Here is a 26894-nt window from a genome sequence, read left to right as displayed (position 1 = left end):
AGGAAGAATTTGTCCAATTGTGTGTCAATAATTGAACGTAGGCAATGTTATTTAACTGTTTGTGTGACATCGGCTTTTTTTCTGTGACTGTGACCTAAAATCTTCCTGATAAAGTTGGAATATTGATTTACCGATAAAAATTTAGCTAAATGGTCTAAAGAAAATTCTGGGCATCAAAAAGCACGCTTTCGAACAAATCGACAAAAATGCATACCATTTCAACCGTATAAAGGTTTCGCCATCCCTTTTTTATGTTTCGCTTTCTTGGATTTTAGAACAAAAATTAACAATATAAAAGATTAACAACTTTTGATGACTCTTTGTCATTATTGCCAAGTTAAATTATTTACGTTGGCAACGTTCAACTTTCTTATCGCTGATTTTTATTTTTAAATGTTTCAAAACATTTTGTTATTCGATACCTGGATTTCTCTGTAATCAGTTGTTCACCGTTTAAACTCCTCATCGTGCAAGTCATTTGATTTGACACAAGTTTGTGGCCTATACCTTTTATGCTGACAGACACCTCCGTGAAAGCAAATGACGTTTACTTCACTTGATCTTAACAAGATCATTGTATTTTTTAAAGTACTTTCCAGAACAGAATATTTCTTTTTAAATATTGGTCTTTGAAAACGAGTTTAAGTACAAAACAGATTTTTTTGAGTTGCGGTTCCACTAGAGCTTTTACCCACGGGATACTGAGACTTTACCCACGGGAAGTCTGTATTTGTGTGTGACCTCTATTCCCGCAGTGATTCTGCCCATGGGAAATCACTATGGATACATCAAAAAGAACAAAAGAATTACCCATGACGTTTCCCGAACCAAGTAGTAGGGTTTATCAGTGGTTTATCTAACCACAAGAGTAGTTCAGCCAATCGGGTGAAAGAAAAAAGTAAATCCAGAAACCGCAGCACATGCTGGGCACATTTTTGTGGTGTTGCGCAAAAAAATCGCGGCAAATATCCAGGCACGTACTAAATACAAGACACGCGGCATCAAACATGGCCAAATTTCGAGGTTCACTGTGAGTATATTTTACTCGTCTTTGCTCAGAATACCCCATTGATCTGATTTATCGTAGCACGGCATAATTTTCTTATTGTTTTTGTTTTTTTTTTTTTCCCCCCTTCCCGGGTCCCCCCCCCCTTTTTTCCAAAACGGGAGCAAGATTCATCGGCACCATACTCTCAATATCCATATTATTTACATGGAAATCAACAAATCCCGCTACACTACGCGTCACAAGCGGCTTCACGTTCTTTCAGTCAGATTCAAACACTGCAAGGTCGAAAGTTGACCTCGGGTAATTATTTGCAATGTAACCGGAGGACTTAACCTGACCGGAAACCCAAACCGATCCCAACCCAAGGCAATTACCCACGGGGTTACCTCGGGCAGAGGTATAGTGGAACCGCAAATATTATGTGGTTTGAAATACCTTAGTGCCGTCGATCTTCATGACCAGCGTCCATCCTCCCTCGCCACATTCCCCCAGACCATCGCCATCCATGTTACAGTAGACAGGGAACTTCCCAGTGTCCATCTGGAGCACGTATGCCTTGTTCTCGCTCGGCCTGGAAAGTCAATTCAAATCATTTAAATGTGTGTTTTAGGAAATTCTTGCAGTGCATTTGTGTTTATATATACAGAGATTCTAGTTAAAGGAAGCAAATACCAGTCAAGTTCTTCCGTGATACTTTTTTTGACCTTTGCACTATTTTCTTATAAAACTTACTTCTTTTGGTCATAAATCTCTTTGCACGAGCTTGGTCCGGAAGGCCCACAGGAACCCGAAGCTAAACAGTAAATACAAAAACAAAATTCGTAAGTAATTTATAACAGAGAAGAGGAACTTCATGGCGTATGATATCACTTGTCTATAGCCAAAGATTCTATTTAAAAATTAACTACGAGTCAGAGTTTCGTATGAGCGATAGTCAATCGCATTTAAAAAAAAAAAAAAACAAGAATAATTTTCTCGTGTTCTGTCAGCGAATAGAAAACAATGAGAGAACTAATCAGATTAGCAATTTTCGTTAGAACACACTGAGCCTCTACGAAAAAAAAAAGAATAGAACTGACGAGAGAAAACATTGAGACAAAAAACGTGTGTTGTACCTTGACCTGAACAGTCAATATTTTCAACCAGGGTTTTAAGATCTGCTAACTTCTGATCTGCTTTCTTGCAAAATCTCCCCCCAGCATTTGTGAAGACGGTAAAATAAACTAGAAAAATGAAGCCAGTGAATTTCAACGCTGCCATTTTAGAACCTTGCAATGAAGTGTAGGGCTCTTCAGCATGAACGAATAAGCCAGCATTTGAAGAGTTTTTTGTTAATAAACACTTTCATCAATGTTAAGTATCCAAATCACATTCTCCTTACACAGCTCATAGATTTCATTTATGCTTGCTAGGAGAATTCGTCATCTAATCAGCTCCCATCGAATGAGTGGTTCAGCATGATGGCGCAACTGCAAGTGACCAATGGCAAGTGAGCAGTAAAGCAGTGAAACAGTAGAAAAAAAAAAATTTAGAGGAGAGCGGAATATCCATAGAGACACATGTTAAATATTAGTAGGCATTTTGTTTAAAAACTCAATTTTAGACAAAAATTACTATTAAATTGTAAAAAGGAAAACATTTTAAATGGCCTTCATTAACTTGGTAGCTACACTAAATACTGAACTACCGTGGACTATGCGCAGTGAATTTACATTGGTATTTTTAAAGCACTAAGGGCGGGGCTATCTCATCACGATATAGATACTAAAACAACAAGCACGATGTCATTAACAAGGTTCACATGAAGAGCAGATTACCATCGATATAAAGGTCCGATCAGTAACAGGAAACGAGACAATCATAATGCGCACGAAAGCACTGGCTTTTTCGACAGGGCTTTAGATACAGCTATGGCCTTAATTATAAAACACCGTTTCTTTTTTAGAGTAGCATTTATTTCTGCTTTCTTTTTTAGAAAGAAAGGTAAACAATCGGGATGACTTTATTTCCGTGCATGAGGTGCGATTTTGTGTCTATTATCTTGGCATGAACATTGCCTTTACTTTAACCACACCTTCGTATCAATAATAATCTGCTCTTTGAATTGACGTTTTTAACTCTTTCCCAATTTTTTTGCTTTATACCGGTGCAGAATATCGATTATCGTATGGAATGACCATAATCCATGTCCCAATAAAGGTTTTTAAGAAAGTGTAAAGCTGTAAGTTAAAAGGAAAAATTATAAGTTTTTAAACAAACTGCACACTCTTACAATGAAAACGTGCTTCTCTATGGATATTCTGCTCTCTTCAACATCTTAAACATTCTACTGTTTCACTGCTCACTAGTCATTATGTGGGAGCTGATTAAATTAAACATTTTGTAGCAAGAAGCTCGTATTGATAGAAGCTGGGCAACTATTCCATGCTATTCATTCCCAAGAGACCAGTTTGAAAGATACTTCGGTTTTTCGACTGTAAGTTACCGAATGCCGAGTGGGCATTTTAGTAATATTTTGCAGCTCAATAAACAATGACAACCGAGCAGTGAAACGACAGAGTGTTTAAGGTTTCGATGAAAACAGAATCTCCATAGAGACGGTTGTTCAGTAATGGTGGAATTTTTTTAAAAACTCAATTTTAGCCTTCCAAAAACGCTCCTTCCGAATGGCCTTCATTGGTAGCCAGACAAAAGAACTGCTTTGTACTATGCACAGAGAATTTAAAAAATCGAGAATTCGCCTTGTGTTTTGAAAAACCCACTCCTGAGATGGCTAATTACGATAGAGGTATGAAACTACTATCGCAAATCAATTCGCAAAATGTCTTGGAGGCAGATCACCATTAATACCTTGGTCCGGATCAGTGGAACGTTTTAAAAGCGACAAAAACAACTTTCAAAACATAGGTAAATAAAGAATTGTTGGTTCCATTGTTTCATAGTTTTTCTTCGCAGTTTTTGCGTTACAAACGTTAATTGTACTTTTATGTGTGATTTAATTTGAACAACAGTCCACATTAAAACGAATTGCCATAAACAGGGACACCCTCGAACAGCTCCATGTGTGCTACATGCATGCGTATCTCCTCGGTGTTTTACTTTGTCACTTGTTAGAGTTACCAGCAGTAAAATCTTTAATATAAGAAAACGATTTTTTTTTTCGGGTGCCAAAATTCCGGTAGCGATTAGTATTTTCGATTTCGTTTTATATTGCGTGTTTCCAGCGTTTCTCCCACGTGTAACGGGGCCGGACACTCGCCGTCATCTAAATTCCTTGAGCATGACCTAATCTTGATTATGGGCGATTTGAAAGCTAAAGTGTGAACTGACAACACGATAGTGAAAAAGCCATGGGGAGACACGGTTTTAGTGAGATGAACAATTGTGGCCAACGTCTAGTTGATTTCTGCATGCTCCCCATCAACCCACCCTTCAGTATATTTCCATATTTTCATGCTTTCAAAAGTTGAGAAGCATGAATAATTTTCTTATGTAATGCGCGATCTTGTGTGAACTATCTTTAAACGAACGTCCAATTTACTGAAACCGGCCATACATGCGTGTCAATGGTAATCTGTTCCTCAAGTAAACTTTGTTAATTACGTCGGACTTGTCGGTTTATATCCATTTCTTGAAAGTTCACCAGTTCATTTTTAAATTCGACAACTGTGCACAGTCGACGGCGGCTATAAGTGTAGTTAAACTTTTGTGTTTGTAACCTCTACAAAATTATCCTTTCGTCAATTTTTTCAGGGGTTTTTCCATTAAGAAAAGAGGAGCTACTAATCAGTTGCCAATGAACGCCTTTTCGAAAGTGCTCTAATATTAATTTTAAGCCAAAATGGAGTTTTTTACAATACGTTTATTACTATTGTAGTCTATTCAAGGCTATGAAATTGCTACGGTTATTATCGTCTATTTTGTATTTAAGAATAAGGTTTGCACATTATAAGCGACGAATATAAAGAGAGTAGAACTTTGCAAGGTTTATTGAAGCTTGCAAAGAAGTTAATCCATCTAACGCCTGGCGAGGTGAGAAATGTTTGGTGTTGACATGAAATTCGGCATTAAGCAAGAATAAAACAACTTGAATCGTAAACCTGTTTGCATTTCTTTTAGCAAATGGATTGATAAACTCAAATTAAACCATAAACACTGAAGTTATACTGTAAGGCTAAGGGGAGGAGGCATGATGGGCATTTGGACCTTGCTGATTAACTGGTATTGACTCGATGTCAAAAGTGAATGCCATGTCTACACAGCTAGTATTAGAGTGGGTTTATTATCATTTTTTATCTGGCTGTGAGCCTAAATACAAGGTATTTTTAATGGTGTAGTTATCTGAAAACAGTGTAAAATAATGAAGCTAGCAGCCAGGTTTAAAAAAATTATTTATACTAACAGTACTAATAAAGCATAGATATTCGTTTTACTCCTTAATGCTGTGATCATGTCTTAACCTCAAAAGTTGATGATGACTTAATATATTCCTGTTATCCATAAACAACTTATGCCAAAAGAAAGCAACCATCTTATAGTAGAAAATAACTTGTGGGAATTCTCGTAGTTTTCGAAACACTGTAACAAAAGTAGCTGATCTTTCAAGTTCATCCATTCCTGATACCTTAAAAGCCAACTGAATTGAGCCAATTATAAAAAGAATAGAGACTTGCATGAGAATTGTTACTTGTGTTAACTTACAAAGGATAAACACAAATGTATTACATAAATTCTTAAAAGGGTTAACAGGGGTGTAGTTTAACACGCAAATAATTCCAATCAAAGCTATTCCATCGTGAAAGCAAAACGCAATGATAAGGCATATTTCCATGGAAGTGAGTTTGTTCAGGTACATAATTATCCCAAATCCTATGATTTCTATTCCAAATAGCGCTGTAAGGCTCCAAAATGCTGGCAAGCAGACAGTCCTCCTGAAAATAGCAAAATATCCAAGAAAACCAGGAATTTTGCTCATGGCAAATGCAAGTACTGCAATGCTAATATCTTGGGACGCAATCCATGCTAGCTCCAGTTCTTCAGAATGAGGAAATATTGTGAAATTTGAGCACCTAAAAGAGGTGAGTCGCTCCTCTACGCAGCAGTAATAAGCACGAATAAAATACAGCACCGAACCAGCAAATTGCCAAAGGAGTAGAAGAAGGTATGAAAAACAAACAAGTTGGCCAAAATGAGAGCGGAACTTCTGATGACTACCCTGCCGTGGTGTTGTTGTTCGTGTTTCCGCAGGGGTTTCTACCAAGAACCTTGAACCAGAGTCTGGTGAAACCACGGACGCCATTGTTCTATTTAGTTTCCTACCACACAGCGAGGTACTTCAATTTTTCACTGACTTAGTTTTTTTTTTTTTGCTTTCAGTTCCGTCCATTGAGTGGCATCTGAAATGCAAGCAATTCGAAGAAGACGTTTATAACTAACGAATAAAAACAGCTTGAATACTTTAATATTAACAATAAAGTCAATATATTTAGCCGCTACTAAATTTAGCGAATTTTTTCTTGTAAGATTCTTTATCGAATTCAGCGATTTCTCAGTTTGATTTCAGATTTTGGCAAAACAAATTCTAAAAAGTTTTAAACCAGGGCTAAGTTGCTAAATTAAGTGGTTGCTAAAAAAAAAGCGCACCTGCCCAGTGCGTTTGTGTTTATGTTCATTTATTTCTGTTTTTGGCTAGCCAACCAATTTCCCCCTCCCTCCCTCCCTTACAAAAAATCCCTCCCTACAACCTTCCCTTAACATGAAATGAAAATAGGGGAAGAAAGAAAAACGAGAGAGAAGAAGCTATGACACGATATTCTTTAAGTAATTTTATTAAGGAAGGTTATGCCGACTTAGATAGCTTTCCCATGTCATAATTTTTAAATTTTTATACTGTCACACCCAAATTACTGTTTGTATTTTTATCTAGTTTTTATCTATTTTATCTGTTTTCATTTTTTATTGATAATATATTTGTAGTAGTATTAACTTTTATTCTAGGGGAGGGCCACAGGTTTTTCAGTTTTTAACTGTAATGTGTAACCCTCATTAAATAAAGTTGTTATTATTATTATTATTATTATTATTATTATTATTATTATTATTATTATTATTATTATTATTATATACAGATTACCTTGAAAGAAAACCTCAAAATAATATTATTCTCATCAGGGATAAAAACAAGAGAGGCTTCATGTAAGATAAGGGAAGTTTGAAACGAACTATAAAACATTATGCCAATTTAGTGTTCAGTACGTTTTGCTATCTTACATGAATGTAAGTCACTAATGGTAAAATGTGAAAAATAAATATGAATAACAATACAAAGTGCAGGGGCCTTAAAGTTGCTGTCTTCCTCTTATCAGAAGAGACTGAGTTTCAAAGACGAATTCTGTTTCACCTGTGCTCTGTAAACTATCAAGGAAGGAAACGTTCAGGACAGAACAAGGAAAAACAACAAAGATTAAAACGATGGAGCGCGCATCAGAAACAAACAAGCTGGAAATTGGATTATTAACTTTAAAATAATTTTGAGTGCTATAAATAACCCAGGAATTTCCTTCTGACGATCAGTCGTAGAAAGCCAGAAGTTGGTATAATAAAAATATAACAATAAACCCTTGATATTAAAACTGAAGGATCAGGAACAAAACCCTCAATAACAAACACAAGGAAAACAACGTTCGATACCAAAACTGAAAGAAGAGCCCCTGATAAAAACACAAGGAACGAAATCTATAATAACAAGAAGCTGCAAGCACTTTTGCTCGGGCCATCCGTGAACTTTTGCAAGTTTGGCTACGATTATTTCACCCCAGGCGAACTTCGGTTTGCTTGTCGGAATATAATATTACCAGACGATCTATAAACAGATATTGCATGATGTCGCTGGACAGGGTCACGTGCGATATCGAATGTTTGGAATTGAGCCCATTCTTATCAGGACCATCGCGACACGGAAATAAAAGAGCTTCTGCCCGAGTAATTATAAACACTCTTAGAAAGAAACCTTTAAAAACAAACGCTATCACAAAATAGTTATTTTCAATAGCCTCTCCAAAAAACTGGGTGGCCTTCCATATATAATCAATCAATTTATTAATGTCATGGCGCGGGATGAGGTTGCCCTGTCTATCCGAGCCAGAGGCTCATGTAAAAAGCGCATGACAATAATTAAAATACATAATGAAAACAATGGGAACTAGTATAATACGAAAATTGAAATTTCTTTACGAGTGAGCAGCGGCGTGATAGCTATTTCAATACGTGAAAAATTAATTAAATAAATTTCTACGGCATTTCATGAAATTGCGTCTCAAAACATCAAAAGAATTAACAGTCAGAAAATCATCCATTGAAAGGCGTTTAAGGTGTATGGCATGTATCTCAGCTACTGACAGCGTAACCCGGAGGCTCGAAAGCTTAGTGCGATAGTTTCAAGGCCTTCTAACAAACTAAGGATGAAAAATGGGCTACAAATTGACTGGAGGCTAAGTAACATAAAAACGCATATAAAAAAGCGATTATTATGTCAATAAACTATAGCAAGTTTACCTCTTATATCAAAGAGACTTCTTGATGAGAGGCTGAACTGAGAGGAATGATCGAAAATCACGCGGTACTGAAATGCTCACGTGACTACAAAAGAGTAGTAATTTCATTTTCTGATGTTTCTCAACGGAAGTATCATTGAGTAGAAACCAGGATCGATACCCTCCGAGTGCTGCTCGCTTCTATTTGTTTTATACTGACGTTATCCAATTTGAAGCCAAGCAAGTTCACTAGCAGGTATGTATGTATAAAGTTTATTATTATACTCTATTATTTCTTTGAGTAACATGAGTAATCTCAGTGAAATTAAGCGCTAACGAAACAGAAAAACTCTCTTCTTTCTCTATAGTTATCCTGACATAGATTAGCATCCCATCAACGGAGGCCGAATCGAAATACTTCTAGTAGCTTAATACTACTATAAACGGGAAAATCTCCGGCCTGACGGCCCAATTGGCCTCGAACGTAGACTTTCAGTTGCCTTTACTTATTTCCTTGAGTGACATGAGTAATCTCAGTAAAATTAAGCGCTAACCAAACAAAAAAACTCTCTTCTTTCTCTATAGTTATCCTGACATAGATTAGCATCTCATCAACGGAGGCCGAATCGAAATACTTCTATTAGCTTAATACTACTATACCGTAATGATTCGATTTAGCGCCCGGGGCGCTTATTTACTTTTGGTACCTCAAGGGAGGGCGCCTATTCGAGACAGGGCGCTTATTCGGGACAGGGCGCTTATTTAATTTTTTGAGAAACAACCAAATGTTCAAAACAAACTTAAATAAATATTAAAATAACTTACAATAACAGAAACTGTAACAGTAACAAATTGTTGAAAGTTCAGTTACTTTTAATAGAATTGTTCATTTTAGCAGTAAATATATACATGTACGGTACGGTGAATGTTCATGAGTTTATCTATTCAACGTCAATGACTTCAGTAGGGACATTTATCCACAATAGGGGCGCTTATTAGAATAAGGGCGCTTGTAAGAATGGGGACGCTTATTAAAATGGGGGCGCTTATTGGAATAGGGGCGCTTATTGACAAAAACACATTCGAAGGGGGGCGCTTATTCGGAAGGGGGCGCTTATTGGAAGGAGGGCGCTAAATCGAATCATTACGGTAAACGGGAAAATCTCCGGCCTGACGGCCCAATTGGCCTCGAACGTAGACTTTCAGTTGCCTTTACTTTACCTCTCTGAACATAAATAATTGTTGTAAGATATGCCAGAATTCTTGCTTTGTTTACCTTTAAAGGAGACTTGCCGATAAGTTTTGATTTAGAATAGTTGTTTTCTGATCTATTTATTCCATAAAACGACAAACTTACGTTAGAATCATCACTGTAAGGGCAGCTACAAAAGCTTGAAATATAACAAGAAGTTACATTTAGAGAAATATCAAGTAAGTTGGTGCGCGAACGCGAACGAAAATCACGATGATTATTTTTGCGGAGTTACAATTATTGCACTTGCTAACTTAGAGAATGTTTGTTAACTAAAAACCTTTTAGCAAACGACAGCGCAAAAGAGTGTTTTCATGGCAGCCATGTTGGAGGAGTCAAACATTAAAAGATCTTTGCATAAACTGAAAATGATTTTTTTCCAAAAGGAAAATCATTTTATTGTTTTACTCCTCCAATTATATGGCCGCCATGAACACACTCTATAGTTTATTGAGAGGAAGGTTTTTGGATCATGCCTTAATTTGAAGAATGGAAGTTTGGAATAAAGAATTGTATAAAATTATGTGTCAAGAATTTCTTTATGTTACAAATATGTCAAAAACGAGGGCAAGTGCTTCATCACTGGTGTCCAAACACCGAGAAACAGTTTAATCTAAGGAAGCTCTGTTATTAAAGTTAGATGTCATTTTTGTCCTTCACGTTTCGCTTGAAGCAAAATGTTTTAATGATGATAGTGATGAAAACGTTGACTCGAGTAAAAAGATCACTGTAGCTAAACGTTTGTCCAACTTCTAAGAGAACTGTTGAATTGATGAAATGCCACCAAAAGCCATAATTTGTCCTATGTTCTCCTAGGTGTTCACTGACTTATGGTAAATCAGTTACCATGGAAAACACAGAGGAAGAGCCCTTAATTCTTGGATCTGTAAATACATCACCTATTCTGACAGATCAGAACAAGACAAGAAACGTTCCCTGGCGCAAACTTGCGGTTGTGTTTTCCGTCGCATTTCTTCTGTGGCAATTAATTGGAGATTTTTTGTACGTGGCTCGTGTCCTTGAGCAGGGGTGGATCCAGGATTTTTGATGAGTGATTTACCCCAACTTAAGAAAATTTGAAATGTAGCGTCCTCAGATTTCAATTTTGCTGTTTATTTCTGAGAGTACTTTAAGCCATACAGACACATTAACAGCACCCCACAGAAAGCATAATTCTGTACAGAAAATCATTCCCGTTTCCTAACCCTTTACAGCCCAAATTAATTGGAACTCAATTTAGTACTAAATCTGAGGTCCCCAAAAATATAAAATATGTCACGCATATGTCACAACAGAAATATGTCACGCATTTGCTACAACTCAGTAAAGCCTTAGCTTGCGTAAATATTTTAACTTGTTTCCTATACGTAAATCCATTAAAATAACCCGTAAAATGATTTGTGCGGTTTACACTATGTATAAATAAATTCTCATTTGTAAAACTCCCTGAAGAAGTCCGTGACAGTCTGATGACACGCATAGGAGAATAAATCAGTTGTTCAAATACCGTTCGCAAAGTGCTGTTCACTAGTTTAGTTTCCATAAAAAATATCTTCTCAAGTCGATACTGGAGGAAGCCACATGAAGAACGGGGCTGGTAAAATTATAGTTGCTCCGGGCCAAAGAGAAAATTCGCCATTGCAATCACACAGAATCACTGCTAAATGATTCAACTAACATTTTCCGCTGGCGGGCTTCGAAAATGTCAGACTGTGGATATAATACTTCTACAATTTGTCTGAGAAGTTTATTCGTATTTCTCCCGCAATGGACCACAAAAGATACATACGGTAAACATAATGCACAATCAAGATATTTAGAGTATGCTAGCCGGGGAAATCTTGCTAGCCAACCCCACACAAAATGGCGCTTAGAATTCGAACTTTCCACTGACACTGGGAACTCAAACAACTCACCTGGTTTCCAAAGATTCTCTATTAACCTGAACTTGTCCTGGTTGGAATATGTTCTCGTTTCTTTGAAAACTAAGCCGATATCGTTCACAGACCGTCCTCCTTACGGCAAACTGGATCGCCTCGAGTCATAGACTTAAGTATTTAAACGTGTTTGTAAATTGAAATTCCCTCTTGTTTTGAACTCTGTGCTAATCAGAATACGAACAAACGAAGGACTTTCGGGGAGAGGTTTCCCTTTATATACGATTGTCACTAGTTTGCACAGTAGTTTGCGGCCTGGATAGCCAATCAAAACCGAGTTTGAGTGATTCAAAAGACAATGTGCGTGTTTCTGGCCAATCGGAGACGGTTTTGAGTGATTTGTTAAAAGATCAATACACCACCCACTCCCACCCACTGCGTACAATTTTTTCCAGTCGTGCCTTCGAGTTTTTCGCGTTGATCTGGAAGTATCGACAGAGAACGAAAGCGCGCGAACGGAGACTCTTCGAATTCGCTCGGGAAGGGCTGGATTTGCTGTGTATTGTTCGACTGAATAACGACATACGACGCTTTTTTCTTTACTTTATTTTATAATCAACAATTAAACAAGAAGGATAAATAAATTTATTTCTTTAACTAGATAAAGAACCTGAGAAATAAAAAAACGCAAATATTTGGAAACATTTGAGTGATTTGTGCAAATCACTTGAACTAGTCTGGATCCACCCCTGTTGAGTGTTCCATCGACAAGAAACTTGAATCATTCCATTGTGAAAACGTTACCACCTTTGCCTCCTCAAAACAACTGGAGATGATCTGGTATATTACTCGGTTAATTCACATGATATTTATTGTAACTGCGCTTCAGTCAAAAAGTGCCCAACTTCCACGGATACGTCTCAACTTTACACAAGCTTAAATTACTGCCTGCGTTTTGAACTATGTTCATTCTTCTTTCGCTTGGTCTCATTCGATATGTGTATCTTCTCGTTCATTCAGTGTCGTCGCTGAACTTTTTCTTAATATTCTGCTTTATTTTGAGCTGCGTGTAAAAACTTCTCATAGCAGGTTTTTTAAACTACACTCAGCTTAATCTTGTAAGACGTCGATATTCAATTTTTAATTTGTATTTGTCCTCCTAAAGATCACATTAATAGTAATTGTTTTACAGAGTATCACAGACTTTTCCTTGGGAATTCTACAGTTTGCCTTACGTGCAGAAGACCTCAATCACTTACAAGTTGGAAGTTCAAAGAACTTTCGGATTATTTCCGATCTGTTTCGAAAATCTGCAGAGTGTTCATTTCACTTCAAAATAATGAACTTCTTTTGGCAAAAGATGTTTGAGGACAACAAGACCATTCTTGAAAATAATCATATACTCTTGGAACATACCTATGCTGAATAAAAACCGAACCTTTCACAAGCTATAAGTCAAGATGAGAAGAGTCGGTTTTAGTTTTAGTTCAATTTTAACAAACTATTGTTTTCGAGCGCAAACCTACGGAAAAAAAGTATACTTCCTTGGTAAATACGTAAATTTAACGCCTGGAACGTCTAATTAGTACCAAAGTTTCAACTTGTATGCTCCTTGTAGTTAGATTGAGCCAGACTTTTGTATAGATTATTTCTAGGGGTCTTTACATAAGTCTTTGGCGACTGATCCATAAAACAGTGACAAAACTGCGAAATTTAATATACTTTTTCTCTAATTTTTCTTGCAATCGCAAAACTTAATGCTCACGAAATTCGGCTCTCGAATTCTCGCAAAATTAAGTACACGCGAAAATTAGTAAGAAAAAGGTATACGCCTAGATTTATAACGGCCGTCTTATTTTTATATTATTCCTCGCGCTTATAGTATATTTCTCCTCTTCATGTTTTCTTACTTAAGTACTTATTTAAAGAGCTGGCTGTTGATTCAATGCTACAAATTGGTCTAATTGTGACTGAGATATTGATGAAGGATGTATACCTTTTGGAAATAACGGTGCTAAAATCATCAGAATGTAATTTGTAATTCTTGCATGCGTTCAGTTAAATCTCTGTATTTGTTCTCATTAAATGAATTAAAAACTAATAAAAACTTTTGAGCAGCATGATTTTTAGTATATGAGGTACAACAGTAGTGAAATTAAATAAATTATATAAATTCTTCATTTGCTCGTACATCAAAATGAGAAGGAGTGCTCTTAACGACCCCAGGAGAACCCGAATTTGCGAAGCAACCGTTTTCTCGCACCTTTAACGTTTTTTTACCGCCTGTGGCCGCCATGGTTTGTTTTGTGTAAAAGAACGTGTTGTCATTATTCTGTATTATTCGGAGTTTTTGGCTTCGTAGAGCAGAATGCTTGGAATACTTTCCCCATATTCCGGAGAGAAATAGCTACTCAATCAAGCGTATATTCGGGATTATTAAAAACTAGCAATGGTATATTGCAATTCCTGAGTGTTGATTGGTTAACAGGCAAAGGTATATACCATTGACCACAAATATGGTAGCCGATACGCGTTAACGCGAACAGCCGGGGAGCTCAAATATTGCAATTCTTTGGGTGTTTTTAATAAAAACAATTATTCCAGTCGCGCTTGTGGGATATGAGATGGTTTCAGCCAACTCAGCGTTGGCTATCTACCAGCTCATATTCAACGCGCGCCACAGGGGGCTCTCACATCAGATAAGAGGATAAATAAAAATAAAAGTTTACCTGTTTTTGTCGCGTCTTTGTTTCTTTATACGCGGTCGGCAAGTTGGTGGTCTGGAGCCGAATAATTTTAGGCGGTCAGCCGGGGAGAGGAGACTGAAACCGAGAAATCTTCGGAAACCCTCGTAACTCTTAGTTTATGACAAGGAAGGAAACCTAAAAGACAGCCTTTAAATTTGATATGAATTCACAATCAACTATTTGTCTGAATTTTACCATACTTACTTGGCACACAGGAGAAAGGTTGAACTTGATATCCATGTGCTTATTTTGCCCAAATGTTCCTAAGGTATACGATATGTTGGCGTCGTTTTGAAACCTTTGATTTGGTTGAACGCTTCTGCCAGTTAAGGCCGTCACGGAAGTAAAAATTTCGATTCATTGATTGACAGATTTAAGGCGGAAGTAAATGGCATTGTCTGTTCTGGTTGGTTCTTTTCAATTCCGGAAGTTTTTGGTTTTTGTTTCGGAAACAGAATGATCTAGTGAATATTTAGTTTCGTTCTTAGATGAGATTTGTAAAATATGCAAAGATTTAAAAACCAAAATGCACGTGTAGAACTGTGGTTGCTAATAAAACCTTTTGCAAGGCGACGTTCTCGTTGCCGATGAAATACATCGGCCGCGGACTAGATTTGTTTATTTTTTATATATACCTACGATTCTGTTATTTTGAATTTGCTTGTCGAGGAAAACACCGCCTTTTCCCAAACCGATCGTCATTTAGCCGAAACAAGAATTGCAAATCAGAAGGTCGCAGAACAAAAGGCGTAATTAGCTGAACACTGCCTGCACGTTCTATGCCAAACAACAACGTGAATAGATAAATACAGGATTTACTTTTAACAGAACGTGTAATTTTACAGAAATTTTTGTTTAGATTTGAAAAGTTGCTTTTACAACTCGGGAAGATATTAGGCCATTTTGTATGTATTGCTGTCTCTTCTGCAAGTTACGTATTCTACTTCCGGTTTTAAGATGGTATACTCCACTTCCGTGACCCTTATAACTAGCAGAAAGGTTCGGCCATGAAAGCTGAGAGTTTCCTCCCTTGTCACTATATAACACTCGTATAGTGATCGGATGTCGTCCCGAGAATTAATATTTCCGAATGTTTTCGACCGTCCCAGACCCCACACTTTCTCGATTCCAGATCTCCAACCTGCTAGACCGAGTATTAAAAATTCAAAATGGCCGCTAAGCAAAAAACGCGATGATAGGTAACTTAAAGGTAAGATTTATATTTTATTTATTCTCATAGCTGATGTGAGGGACCCTGTGGCGCGCTCGTGGAATAATTTTAATTATTCATTGATTATTATTATTCTGGAATAAGGTAAATCGAACGCATCCAATCTCCTCGTAGTGTGAAATGGCAAGGTATCGTTACAGTTTATCTATTGCCAGCCTTATTTTGTTTGTCTCAGCATTGACGGTCTTTTATCAGGAACTTACCTTTTACTTCAATCATATTTTTTGTGTTTATGGTAATTCCCGCAAAACTTGTCAACATCTTTTTTGTGTGTATAGTAATTCTCCAAAAACCTTGCACGAGCTTCATCCTTTAAAAGAGTGTCGTTACCTTCTCCGTAGTCACCTCTATTTTTTTAGAGGGTTTATTATTTTTCCATACTTTCTTTTAAACGTATGATAATATAAAAAATTTATTCCGGAATGTATTATTTATTTTCCTATATAACGTGCGATGCTGCACATAATATAAATAAGGTATATATTTGATTTTTTTCAATGTCACTGTTACGGTCCGGATGTGTATATTCATGGTTTTCTACCTTTACTTCCTACATTCATTAGGTATTGTCCATAAAAGGACTTGCGGAAGATGTTTTAAAAACATAGACTAAAATTATGTTTAATGACAACAGTTAAGAACTACCGAAAGTGCGTATCCATAGTTATCTTACTTCCTTCTGAGCCTTGAAGCTCCTTGAATTTCCTGTTGTTTCACAGTACTTGCATGTGCCAAAGGTCATTCGCTTGCCAATAATAAATCACTGAAAATTCTAGTTATAGGTCCATACTGAAGAGCAATATCGGTGTTTTAAACATATTGAAATAAACTTTTCGTTTAGTTTATGTGGGGCCACTAAAATTTTAAAACTTGATTTTTTAATAATGGTCAAAATATCGCTATTACGGTTTCATAGTTATTGAGCTATATTATGTTTTACGTTTTCTTTTTTTTTCTTTTTTCATGCCTTTGTGTGTATCCTCTGTGGTTATTTTTAACTTCCTTTTTTTTTTTTTTTTTTTTTTTTTTTTTTATTTAGATAATTGACGCCTTACTTACAATAATAAGTACACTTGCAATAACAGCTACACAATACTTAAATATTAAAACTAAAAAGACAACATAATAAAAAAACTGGATTTTTTTTTTACATATTGTACGACGAAGAAAAGAAAAAAAGCGCAAAGGAAAATAAAAAAAACGCGGCTTGAAAAAAAGAGAATTTTTTACTCTAAGGGTGGTCATTCCTTTTTATTATACCATTTTGTACTCTTTTTCTGTTATTTTATTTTGAAAAAAAAATAAATTGGATTTTCACTTGATTTTTGAAAGGTAAATGTGAATTTGCCTATAAAAAGTGGTTTAGCGCATAAAAACTAGAAGATCCTGGTTTATAGATAAAATAATAGGTTTTGGATTTATGTTTTTAAACGTACCTTTTATAATGTTTCTATTTTAATTGGTTTTTTTTTATATATCTTTTTTGTGGGAGAATGTTATGGTAATTTGATGCTTCTATTCTTTTGATGGTCTGGCTAATCCGTAACATTTTATTCTGTAGGCGGTGTTCTACAGTGGGGGGCGAAGGACTTCCGGAGAGAGCGGCAAAAATTCGGTCGTTCTATACCTGAGGGATCGGGGCGGCGCTTGGGATCACGCCTGCGTAGTCATCGGCCTTACGTATCGACTACGTTTTTGCTAGTGATTTTTTTTATATAAATAACATTTCATCAACCAATTTTTAGGACTGTGACGTCGGATGACCATTGGCCCGCCTTTTTCACCTCGCTTGGTCTTTTATTTTAGTCCGGCACGTACCGAATCTCAAAGGGTGAAAATGGAAGCAGACTGTCATCCGGAGAGAAGTAGTGTCGTCGGAAGGCTAAGTAACTGTTTTATTTCCGTTATGAGACCTCTGTTGATTCGTCAAAACATTTATGTGCTGGTTCTGGCTAGTCTGGAGCCTTGTCTACTCCTCTTTGAAGAGTAAAAATTCTGATGCGTAGCCATTGTTATGACGCAGTAGTAAGCGAAATAGGTCAAATTATCATCGGGATCCTCTAGGGTACGTAATTGAGAATATCCTTGTTTGTTTGGATTGCTATACTGTTTATAATTGTCGTATATTTTCACCAATATATTACCTTTAATATAACCCTCTGATCTCTTTCTATTAAGTGAGGAAGCACTTTTTCTAAGCGTCTTGCAACATTGTCGCTATTTTTCGGGTTTAAAAGTGAGATAGGGCGCCATTGAGCTGGAAGTTTTGCTTTTTTTGGGAATTAGCGAAATAATTCCTCTTTTTTGTGAAATGGAATTCGAAATGTTCATAAAGCGAGAAAGTGATAGATTTCGTTCAATCGGAGGTAAAACTCAGCCGTTAAACATCTGTTCCGGGGGTTTTGTTCTTTTGAAAGGTTTTTAGAGCATCTAAGATTTTTTCGGTTTCCTTCGCACACTGTCTGCATGTCTTCATTTAACTTTGGAAGTGAATTAGATTGGAGAAAAGTCGAGATCGCGCAGAGATTCGGGAATTGAGAGGTGTAGAGATCACTATAAAATGTTTCTTTCATTGGATAATTTGCGGGTCTTGTGTGGTGAAGCCTTCGGACGTTTCCTTTGATATGTCGTTTATTGTAGCTTCTTTTTCGGATTGGGAATTTTTATTTCTTCCTTATACCACCTCCCTCTTCTAATACAACCTTTTGTTTTCTTTTCTGCGATTTGTCGGCTCTCTTAGGGTTTTTACTTCTTTTAGAAGATCTTGGTCCTCTGGATTTTGGTCAATAGGCTGTTAATATTGTTCAAATTGTCGAGTAGTTTAAATTCTGTAGATTTTTTTTCTTTTGCCTTTCTTTTTGAGAAACGGATTGCAAATATGCGATTTCCATTTTTATATTTCCAGCCGCTTGTCAAGTGTGCTTTCTTCTGGCGCATTTCTTTGTGAGATTTTTTTTTTTCCTCGAGGGATTGTTGCTTCCTGGACATTTTTTTCCTGAGTCTTAGGGTTGATGGGGTCGGGGGGTCGGAATCATAATAGATTTGATGTATGTTTCGACTTGTTTAATAATGTTCAGTAGTTAGCTGCATTTCTTTCCGGGCTGTTGCTCCAGGTGAAACGGGCATCAGTTGGGTGAAGATTTCTCCAAACATTAAAACTATTGCGGAGATTTTTTATAGATTTCAAAACGTTGTCTTTGTGGTGAATATCTTTTCCGCCGAACTTGTCAGAGCGGTTAGCGGGCATTGAATCTCCGCCGACGATGATTTTTTCATTTGTGAATCGACGGATAACGTCCATGAGCTTAGTAAAGAAGTTGACTTGCTGCGTTTGGTCGTGGTGCATATTTGCGGAAAGCTTTCTTTTAATGTTTGCGCTTATAATCAGAGATCTACATTTTTTCCCAAATAACGTCTAAAAACGTTTAAGGGGAAATAAATCTCGCCTCTACTTGAACCGTGAGAAAAAAATATTCTCCTCCCTCCGCTCGCCAAAATCCTCTATGCTGAGTATGTAGGTTCTTAGGAGAACGAATATTCCTTGGCTCTTTTTTTATTTGTTGGGCTCGAACGTTTAAGGAGAAATGTTTAAAGAATTTTGAGAGATTTTTTTAGTGTGTGTTCGCACCTTGCGAGTGAGGTAGGTGAAAACTTGTAAAAGCTTGCGTCTATCAAGCCAGCCTATTTGAAACGAAACAGCGAGGTACATATGCCATGTAAACATACAAAACGAACTAAAAACACTAAAGTATAGAAGGGAAAAAAGAAGCTAATTATGCTAACTTTGTGAATTAGGTGTGACGCAATAAAATTCCCTCCTACAATTCCCCAGCGATTCGGAATTTTAAGAAAAAAAGTCGGAATTCTTTGATATTGACAAAATTTACGTGTTATTTGCATAAGTTTAAGCTACGGCTAAATGTTTGTTTTGTTTTGTTCTTTTTTCTTTTTTAACTTCCTTCTAAGCCTGGCACATCCTGTTATTTCACAGCGCTTGTGGCATTAATAGTTTGCTTGTCAGTAATAAATGACTAAAAATGTTAGGAAATGTTTTAAGAAGTAATAGCAGCGTTTGAATCTCTTAAAGTATGTTTCTGGTTTATTTGTGTGGGACAGCTGAAGTTACATACAGAAACCAAATTAAGATTAATTTTTATGAGAACCTGATCTGCTTGGAATCATCAAAAAAAGTTTTTATGCCTTGTTATGTAACTGCACCTGTGTATCCATTGTAAAAGCGAAAACTTAATTCTTGCAGTAGTTGTACTGTGAGGCAATATTTGCAAATATAGACAAGCAAACAGAATAGCCAATGTAGACTGAGCTGATGAAACCGTCTTGCCTTGTTATTTTATATTCTCCATACAAAGCTTCAATATTTTGTTTACAAACCAAACCAAATGTTAAAATAGTTATCCACACATTGTCATAAATACATTATTTACTTTATAATTTGATGTGCGACGTGGTGCACAAAATGCCCCCTGGGGGACAAGATGCCTTTCAGAGCTCAAATAAATAAAATAAAGAAGGCATTTATTGCAAATTTCTTCAATATTATTATGGCCGACCAGAAGTCATTGCCCATATTCAACGGTCATTTACTCTTCTTTAATACCTTGTATATTGCATCGTGCTTGTGCTTGTATTTTCATACCTATGTTCAGTATATTTTGATTGGATCTCTCAGATGTGGGCCTTCAAAATACAGCTCTTCTTCGGTTTCCCATTCGACCAAAAAATCCGGAATTTTAAGAACGAGAGAAAATGAACGCTTTCCATTCGATCAAAAATTCTGGTTTAGTGACGAACGGAACAGCATTTTCTGGTTGACTGCACTCAAATGGAATTTTTGCTGAAATTTCCAAATGCGCGAGGTAGACTGTGTCACGGCTAATTGAATTTTATGTTATACAATTTTGCCAAATATTCGCTCTGAATCAAAATGTTTGCAAAGAAATAAATTCTATGATTCTAAATGACAAAACCATAGCTTCATTGCAGCCAAATGTGTCTCCCGGGCGTTATAAAATAAAGTTACAAGCGAACACGATTAACTTTGAGAACTGTCCCGCCGGACCATATTTCAAAAACCCATATCGCAATCCGTTCCAATCTTCGACACTCTTGGCCATCCGTACCTTCTTTTGCATTTGGTGTGTTATTTAAATATTCCTTCACTGTTTTAAGAGGTTAGTTTATATATTCACCGAATTTGATGGTCATTTCCTATGCCTAAGTTTGGCTAATATCCGTGAAACGGTCCCTTTAAACTTGCGAATTTTTTCCCACAAAAATTTTCGTTACATTTGACTCTGCTCCCAGAATTTTTACTTTGAATGCTTCGCGTTACAGAAATTTAACAGCAGTTACCACATTTTCTGCAAACTTTCCCTGGAAATTTCCCTCTCTTGTTTCAAAATTTTTGTCAAATGGAAAGCGCCTTATGCCTCGAAAATTCCTCTGAAAACTGTTAATTTCCGAAAGTCGAACTATTCAACCGAGAATTCTGGATATTGCAACAGCAAAATCGAATATAATAGAAATTTAAGGGAACAAAGAATACCAAGCCAGGTTGTTCTACTTTGACAAAAATATCGGAAACATTTTCTAGTCTGACACAGCAGCTGGAAAATGATGTTCCATTCGCCACTAGAAATTCCTGATAATTTAAACATTCAATGTTTATCTTACGGAAGATGTTTTTGAACAACATGCTTTTAAAAAAAGGTTAGTGCTCTCGTGTGACAGCGTTCAGTGCTACCGAACGTGTGTATCTATGGTTATTTTACTTACTTCTAAACCTTTTACGTCCTGTTATACAGTAAAAACCCGCGAGTAAGAACCTAGCTTTTTTCAGATTAGCCTAAACAGGTTCTTACATAAGTGGTAGATAACACAAATTTAGGCTATTTAGGTTCTGAGTCGGTTCTTATTTTCTAAGGAAAAATTTATATTGTTGCAAATAGAGCTTTTAGTGATATTGAACCCTTTTATTTGCATACCACACAAGTGTTTATGTAAAAATGAGGTACTTATCACTCAAACATGACATTGTATTCATGTACAGAAAAGCCTTGTCTAAACTTATTTTCCCATGGCCAAAGTAAACATTTTTAATCAATTTAAGAAAATAAGAACCTGTTTTCAAATTTACGGCTTAGTAGGTTCTTATAAAAAAGGGGTCTAATTCGCAAATTTTAGCCTAAAGGTTCTTACTCGCCGGTTTTTATTGTACCACAACACTTGTAGCAAAGGTCCTTGGCTTACCAGCGGTAAATCAATTTTTTTTTCTCTAAAGTCGTTGGAAAAACTGCAGAACTCTCGCTCTCGGTCGAAGACCGAGCGCGTTCGTTAAAGATGCGCGACTGTTTTGCAGTCTAAGCTGCTATGTTCATGCTGAACAGTCATACCAGCATTTAAAACTACTAGAGTAATTCGTTTGGTTTATTTATCAGTGCCCACTGAAATCAAGGATTAACCTGTATGAAAACATGATCTGTGTTTAATGATGGTCAAAAATCCGCTTTAACGGTTTGTGATGGAGCCATACTATGGTTTAAATCTCCCACAACGTTTTGGCATTCATATGTTTCCATGGTTATCTTTTACTTCCTTCTGTGCCTTTAGCATCCTGTTATTTCACAACACTCGTGCTGTAAGTCATTCGCTAGCCGGTAATATATCACTAAAAATGTTAACTATTGTCTTCATGTTCAAAAGAAATTTGTGGCCAGATTAAAAAACAGCGACGTTGAAACTCTTTTAGATAATGAATTAAGCTTAACGGCCAATTTTCCCTTTTAAATTTTAGTTTATTTATTGACAAAAACCTTCACGGATCAAATGTTGTCTATCACGTACTTAAGGTAAGCAATGTGTCATTATGAAAAGCGAACGACCGACACCAGCACGCCACCTTCTAGAAAATCCAAGCTGTTCATTCGAAAATCGTCGAGGGCCCAATTTTTTTATCAGTTCTAATTCTTAAAAACCTCGCATCTCACTCGCGCGCATACCATCCTTCCAGCACGTCGCGTTTCAAGGCGTTATCAACTGTCACTAACGTTTTTATTAGCTTAACCTGACGATCGGACGAAGGGGATAAAACAACCCTAAATCCTCTCTTTTTTCATATTTTTTGGCTCTCTAACAGTTAAACTTTAAGAAGTGGTCAATACGGTACGCTCTGTTTCGAAGGAACATCCGCATTTTTTTTTCGGTGTATTTTAAAATAAACAAAATAACCAGTCAAGAATTTTTTAGACCTTCATCCTGTCCACCGTTGCCAGCCGGACGTCCGTACAATTTGCTTGTTAATTGCTCCATGCTGTTGCTTGTTTCAAGCCAATATCTTGTTTATCACGCCGGCGTGGGCCTTAAAAATACAGCATGATATTCTAAATTCAGGTCCTCAGCAGTAAAAAGGGCTTTAAATATGTTTTTAGACTAAAACAAACAGATGATTTAAAAAAAGTCCACTTCCACCTAACGTGTGTCTCTATAGTAATTTCACCATCTTCTAAACCTTGACCATCCTGTTTTTCAGCGAAAATTGAACATCCTGTTTTTCTTCCTGTTTTCCTTGGTCATCTGTTTGTTACAACCTACTGATCCAGTCATTCAGTGGGAGCTGATTAGCTTACAAATTCTCCTAGCAAGCGTAGATAAAATATATGGGCTGTGTAGGAAGAAAACGGTTTGAATGTTTAATATCGATGAAAGTGTATATAAACGGAGAACTCTCCAAGTATCCCTTATTCGGTCTTGTTGGTACAGGCTGAAGAGTCCTCCCTTTCAATTCAAGCTTTTGAAATGGCAGCGTTGAAGTTCACTGGATTTATTTTTCTGGTTTATTTTGCTATCTTCGCAAATGCTGGCAGAAGGTTTTGCAGACGAGCAGATCAGAAGTTAGCAGATCTTAAAACTATGGTTGAAAATATTGACTGTTCAGGTCAATCTGTTCAAGGTGATCTTTTTTCATTTTTTATTATCGTTCCTCGATTTCATAGTTTTAATTTTCCGTTATATTCTATAACTTTGGCAATAGACTAGTGATACCATACGCTATGAAGTTCCACATCTTAAAATTTACCTGCTAATTTTATTTCGTTTCTCGGTTTCATATTTTTAATTTTCCGTTGTTCTATAACTTTGGCAATGGACAAGTGTTATCGTACCGCTATGAAGTTCCTCATCTTAAAATTATCTTACTACTCTATTTCTACTAATTTAATTTCTGCATTTATTGTTCAGCTTCATCAGGTTCCTGTGGGCCCTCGGGACCAAGCTCGTGCAAAGAGATTTATGACAAAAACCAGTAAGTTGTGAAGAAATTATAGCATTTTCTTCGGTAGAACTGTATTGGTGTTTTATTCATGTTCTTCCTTTTACTCGTAATACTGTATAAAATGCAACGCTAAAGTATTTGAATTCATTTTCCAGGTCGAGCGAGAACAAGGCATACATGCTCCAGATGGACTGTGGAAAGTCAGTTCCTGTTTACTGTAACATGGATGGCGCTGGGCTTGGTGACTGTGGCGGCGGAGGATGGACGCTGGTCATGAAGATCGACGGCAATGAGGTACTTCAAACGATAATGTTTCTTACAGATCTGTTTTGAACGAGATTTAAAGTAGTGTTTTTAGCTCGAAGAAAGGAAATGATTGACACACATTTTAAATAATTCGAGTGCACTGACACTGCGTCCCTAGTTTTTAATGGTAGTACTTTGAAGGTCTGAAACATTTTTTTTTTTTTTTTTTAAAAAAAAAAAAAAAAAAAAAAAAAAAAAAAAAAAAAAAAAAAAAAAAAAAAAAAAAAAAAAAAAAAAAAAAAAAAAAAAAAAAAAAAAAAAAAACACTTCCTTTAAATAAAAAAAATACAAAACCGTCTGAAACAACATCTACCACAGATGAAATGGATACATGCCATGCCAATACATTCATTCCATGGAAACAGGTTTATCTTTAAAAAGTGATTGGCAAAATTGAGTGCTGAGCACAATCAACAGTGTAGTCAATTTCACCTTATTTCACAGTTTTCTCTGTCAATGAATGACCTTTGCGAAGCCATTGTGATATTTTAGCGGCAGCAACAGCATTGGAAAGGATATGGGAAGGTAATTGTCCCAAATTGTTTCCAAGCTTTCGTCCAAAATTGTCCCCTTTTATTTTATCTTGCAGCAAACGTTTATCTACGATTCGTCTTACTGGACCGACAAGAACACCTACGGCGTCCCTGAAGGAGCAACAGGTTTGGACCAAGAAGAGACCAAGCTACCAACCTACTGGAACACACCCTTTACCAAGATCTGCCTCGGAATGAAGATCCCTGGAGAAGACACCAGGTTCCTTGTACTGGACAAAGAGGCCGTCTCGCTGCACGCTCTGATCTCAGATGGTAAATACCGCCCAACCTCACTGGGTCGTAACACATGGAAGACCTTGATCGGTTCTCAGGCCTCCCTGCAGCTCAACTGCAACAGAGAAGGTTTTAATGTTCAGTCTGACAACACCGATTTTTCTAAAGCAAGAATTGGATATATGTCCAATCAGGAAAATGAGTGCAATACTGGTGATTCCAGGATCGGGTTTGGTACAGGAGGGCACCAGGACAGGTTCAACTCCTGTGGAAACGAGGCTACTCACTCTCCAGACAACGGAGACAAACACATCAAGGCCATGGGATACATCTTAGTTCAATGAGAAGAACTGAATTAAACTGTTAAGGCTAAAAATTAAAGAGGAAAAGCAACATGTAAGAATAAAAGTTGTTACAGTTATGGTTCCAAAAGCATAACATGTCATAAAATAATAGGAATAAAAATGGGTTACGTTGTTGCTGTTAAATTAAAAAATAAAGTGGGTTAACGAATCAATTATTACGTCTCCTTTGATATATTATCGTAAATTATCCTAATTTTATACCCTTATTAATACAGTTACCAAAGACAAGAAAAGAAAACTCATACACTTTTCTCCAGAACAGCCTTCTTTGTTCAGGCTACGATTCAATTAGCGTTAAATACTTTCTGCGCAAATTGATCCATGAAATGTTTTGGTGATGAAATTTCTCGTGTTGATTACATATACGCAGTGTTCTTTTACGTTGTTATTTTTCTCTTTATTGTTTTTTTTTACCTTAAGAAACTATTATTTCGCGGTCAGTCTTCGATTTTAAGGTATATTTTTGTATCGAGAAAAATTCGGAAATTCAAAGCTATTCAAAGACAAAACTACATAGTGTTTCTATTGGGTTAAAAAAGAGCAAACTCGTGTATTTGTTTAGAAACTTTTTGACAAATTTTAAGCAATTTTTTCGAAATGCCAAGCAATTTGTGGGCAGCCCTAACCGTTGACTTGTCCCAGTCCTCTCTCAGTGTCTTTTTATTGTTTTCATCATTCCCATCATCCCCTCCGCGACTTCGACTTGTCCCATTCTCCCTCGACTCTCGCCCTTACGAGGACAAAAGAGACGACTTCAGACGAGTCAGCTGAGAAATGAGCTGAAGAGTGGCTGAAAGCAAGGCAACGAAACTGTTAAAAAGGCATGCTCCCCGACATGTTTAATTATATTTTACTTTCTGTTAATGAAAGTTGTATGTCTGAAGCGAAATGTTTTCGACTTCGATATATGAAATTCTGCAAAAAAAAAAAGTATTTGAAAAAAAAAGTATTTCGAAAAAAAGGGTACAGGATAAAAGCCATCTCGAGACTTGTATCAAGCCATTTCAACCAACCAATCAGATTTGCGATCAAAACGTATTTTATCAGACTACCAAAGTGAGTCCAAGATCTAAGTCGATAGTACTTTGACGATTTTCGTTGCGTTACACAAAGTCCTCTGTCTTTAATTAATCTTATATGACAGCAAAGACAGTGTTTTGCTCGTTCGAATCGTTTTTCATTTTTCGTTCGGTTTTTGTTTGCTTGTTCTTTGATTATTTATTTATTTGTTTATTTACTTTTTTTATTCTTTCTGCTCGCTTGCTTGTTTGCTTATTTTTATTTATTTATCTAGGGGCAACCGCACAAACAAGATAGTTGCAATACCGTTTCTATGAATTTCGTGGTGGGTAATGACGTTATTAAATATTGTTTTACTGTTATTGACTCTCCAAGACCATGCTTCCAGTAAGAAAAATACATGCACGCCACATTGGTAAAAGGGTAGACAAGAGCAGTACTGTTTTTTCTGGAAGTGAGAAACACGTTGGACCCCCGCCCTGCTTGCCACATGAATTG

General features: G+C 36.6%; 3 protein-coding genes across 5 annotated transcripts in view; 1 reads left to right on the top strand and 2 right to left on the bottom strand.

Annotated features, from left to right (window-relative positions):
- LOC144634672 (putative skeletal organic matrix protein 5) overlaps positions 1-2343 on the bottom strand; it is a 134485-nt gene extending 132142 nt beyond the window's left edge. For both annotated transcript variants that reach the window (XM_078493697.1, XM_078493696.1), the window contains exons 1-3: positions 2125-2343; positions 1742-1802; positions 1445-1580 (exon numbers count right to left, since the gene is read on the bottom strand). In XM_078493697.1, the coding sequence (XP_078349823.1) occupies positions 1445-1580; positions 1742-1802; positions 2125-2269 (342 nt within the window). In that variant the 5' untranslated portion in view covers positions 2270-2343. The remainder of the gene's footprint in view (positions 1-1444; positions 1581-1741; positions 1803-2124) is intronic.
- Positions 2344-5211: 2868 nt separating this feature from the next.
- LOC144634670 (uncharacterized) lies at positions 5212-8611 on the bottom strand. The gene is made up of 2 exons (XM_078493695.1): positions 8564-8611; positions 5212-6405 (listed from the first exon to the last, which is right to left on the bottom strand). Exon 2 carries the CDS (start codon positions 6306-6308, stop codon positions 5439-5441), a length of 870 nt encoding a protein of 289 aa, XP_078349821.1. The 5' UTR covers positions 6309-6405; positions 8564-8611; the 3' UTR covers positions 5212-5438.
- Positions 8612-23402: 14791 nt separating this feature from the next.
- LOC144634663 (putative skeletal organic matrix protein 5) lies at positions 23403-25528 on the top strand. 2 transcript variants are annotated; one of them, XM_078493686.1, is made up of 4 exons: positions 23403-23617; positions 23914-23968; positions 24094-24232; positions 24834-25528. In XM_078493686.1, exons 1-4 carry the CDS (start codon positions 23464-23466, stop codon positions 25353-25355), a joined length of 870 nt encoding a protein of 289 aa, XP_078349812.1. In that variant the 5' UTR covers positions 23403-23463; the 3' UTR covers positions 25356-25528. The 2 variants fall into 2 exon arrangements, with proteins under 2 accessions (XP_078349812.1, XP_078349811.1); XM_078493685.1 differs by having other exon boundaries at positions 23905-23968.
- Positions 25529-26894: the final 1366 nt, after the last annotated feature.

The sequence above is a fragment of the Oculina patagonica genome, chromosome 13 (assembly GCF_052425735.1).
Source record: "Oculina patagonica isolate OP01 chromosome 13, crgOcupat, whole genome shotgun sequence".
NCBI lineage: Eukaryota > Metazoa > Cnidaria > Anthozoa > Scleractinia > Oculinidae > Oculina > Oculina patagonica.
Note: the sequence above shows the minus strand (reverse complement) of the source record. Positions and strands in the feature narration are given on the sequence as shown.

What these genes read in the sequence shown, in the direction of transcription:
- LOC144634670 (XM_078493695.1), bottom strand. Translation starts at nt 6,308, where the DNA reads ATGGCGTCCGTGGTTTCACCAGACTCTGGTTCAAGGTTCTTGGTAGAA.
- LOC144634663 (XM_078493685.1), top strand. Translation starts at nt 23,464, where the DNA reads ATGGCAGCGTTGAAGTTCACTGGATTTATTTTTCTGGTTTATTTTGCT. An exon ending in TTCAGGTCAATCTGTTCAAG is followed by an intron (nt 23,618 to 23,904) that starts GTGATCTTTTTT and finishes TTTATTGTTCAG; the next exon opens with CTTCATCAGGTTCCTGTGGG. An exon ending in GAGATTTATGACAAAAACCA is followed by an intron (nt 23,969 to 24,093) that starts GTAAGTTGTGAA and finishes TTCATTTTCCAG; the next exon opens with GTCGAGCGAGAACAAGGCAT.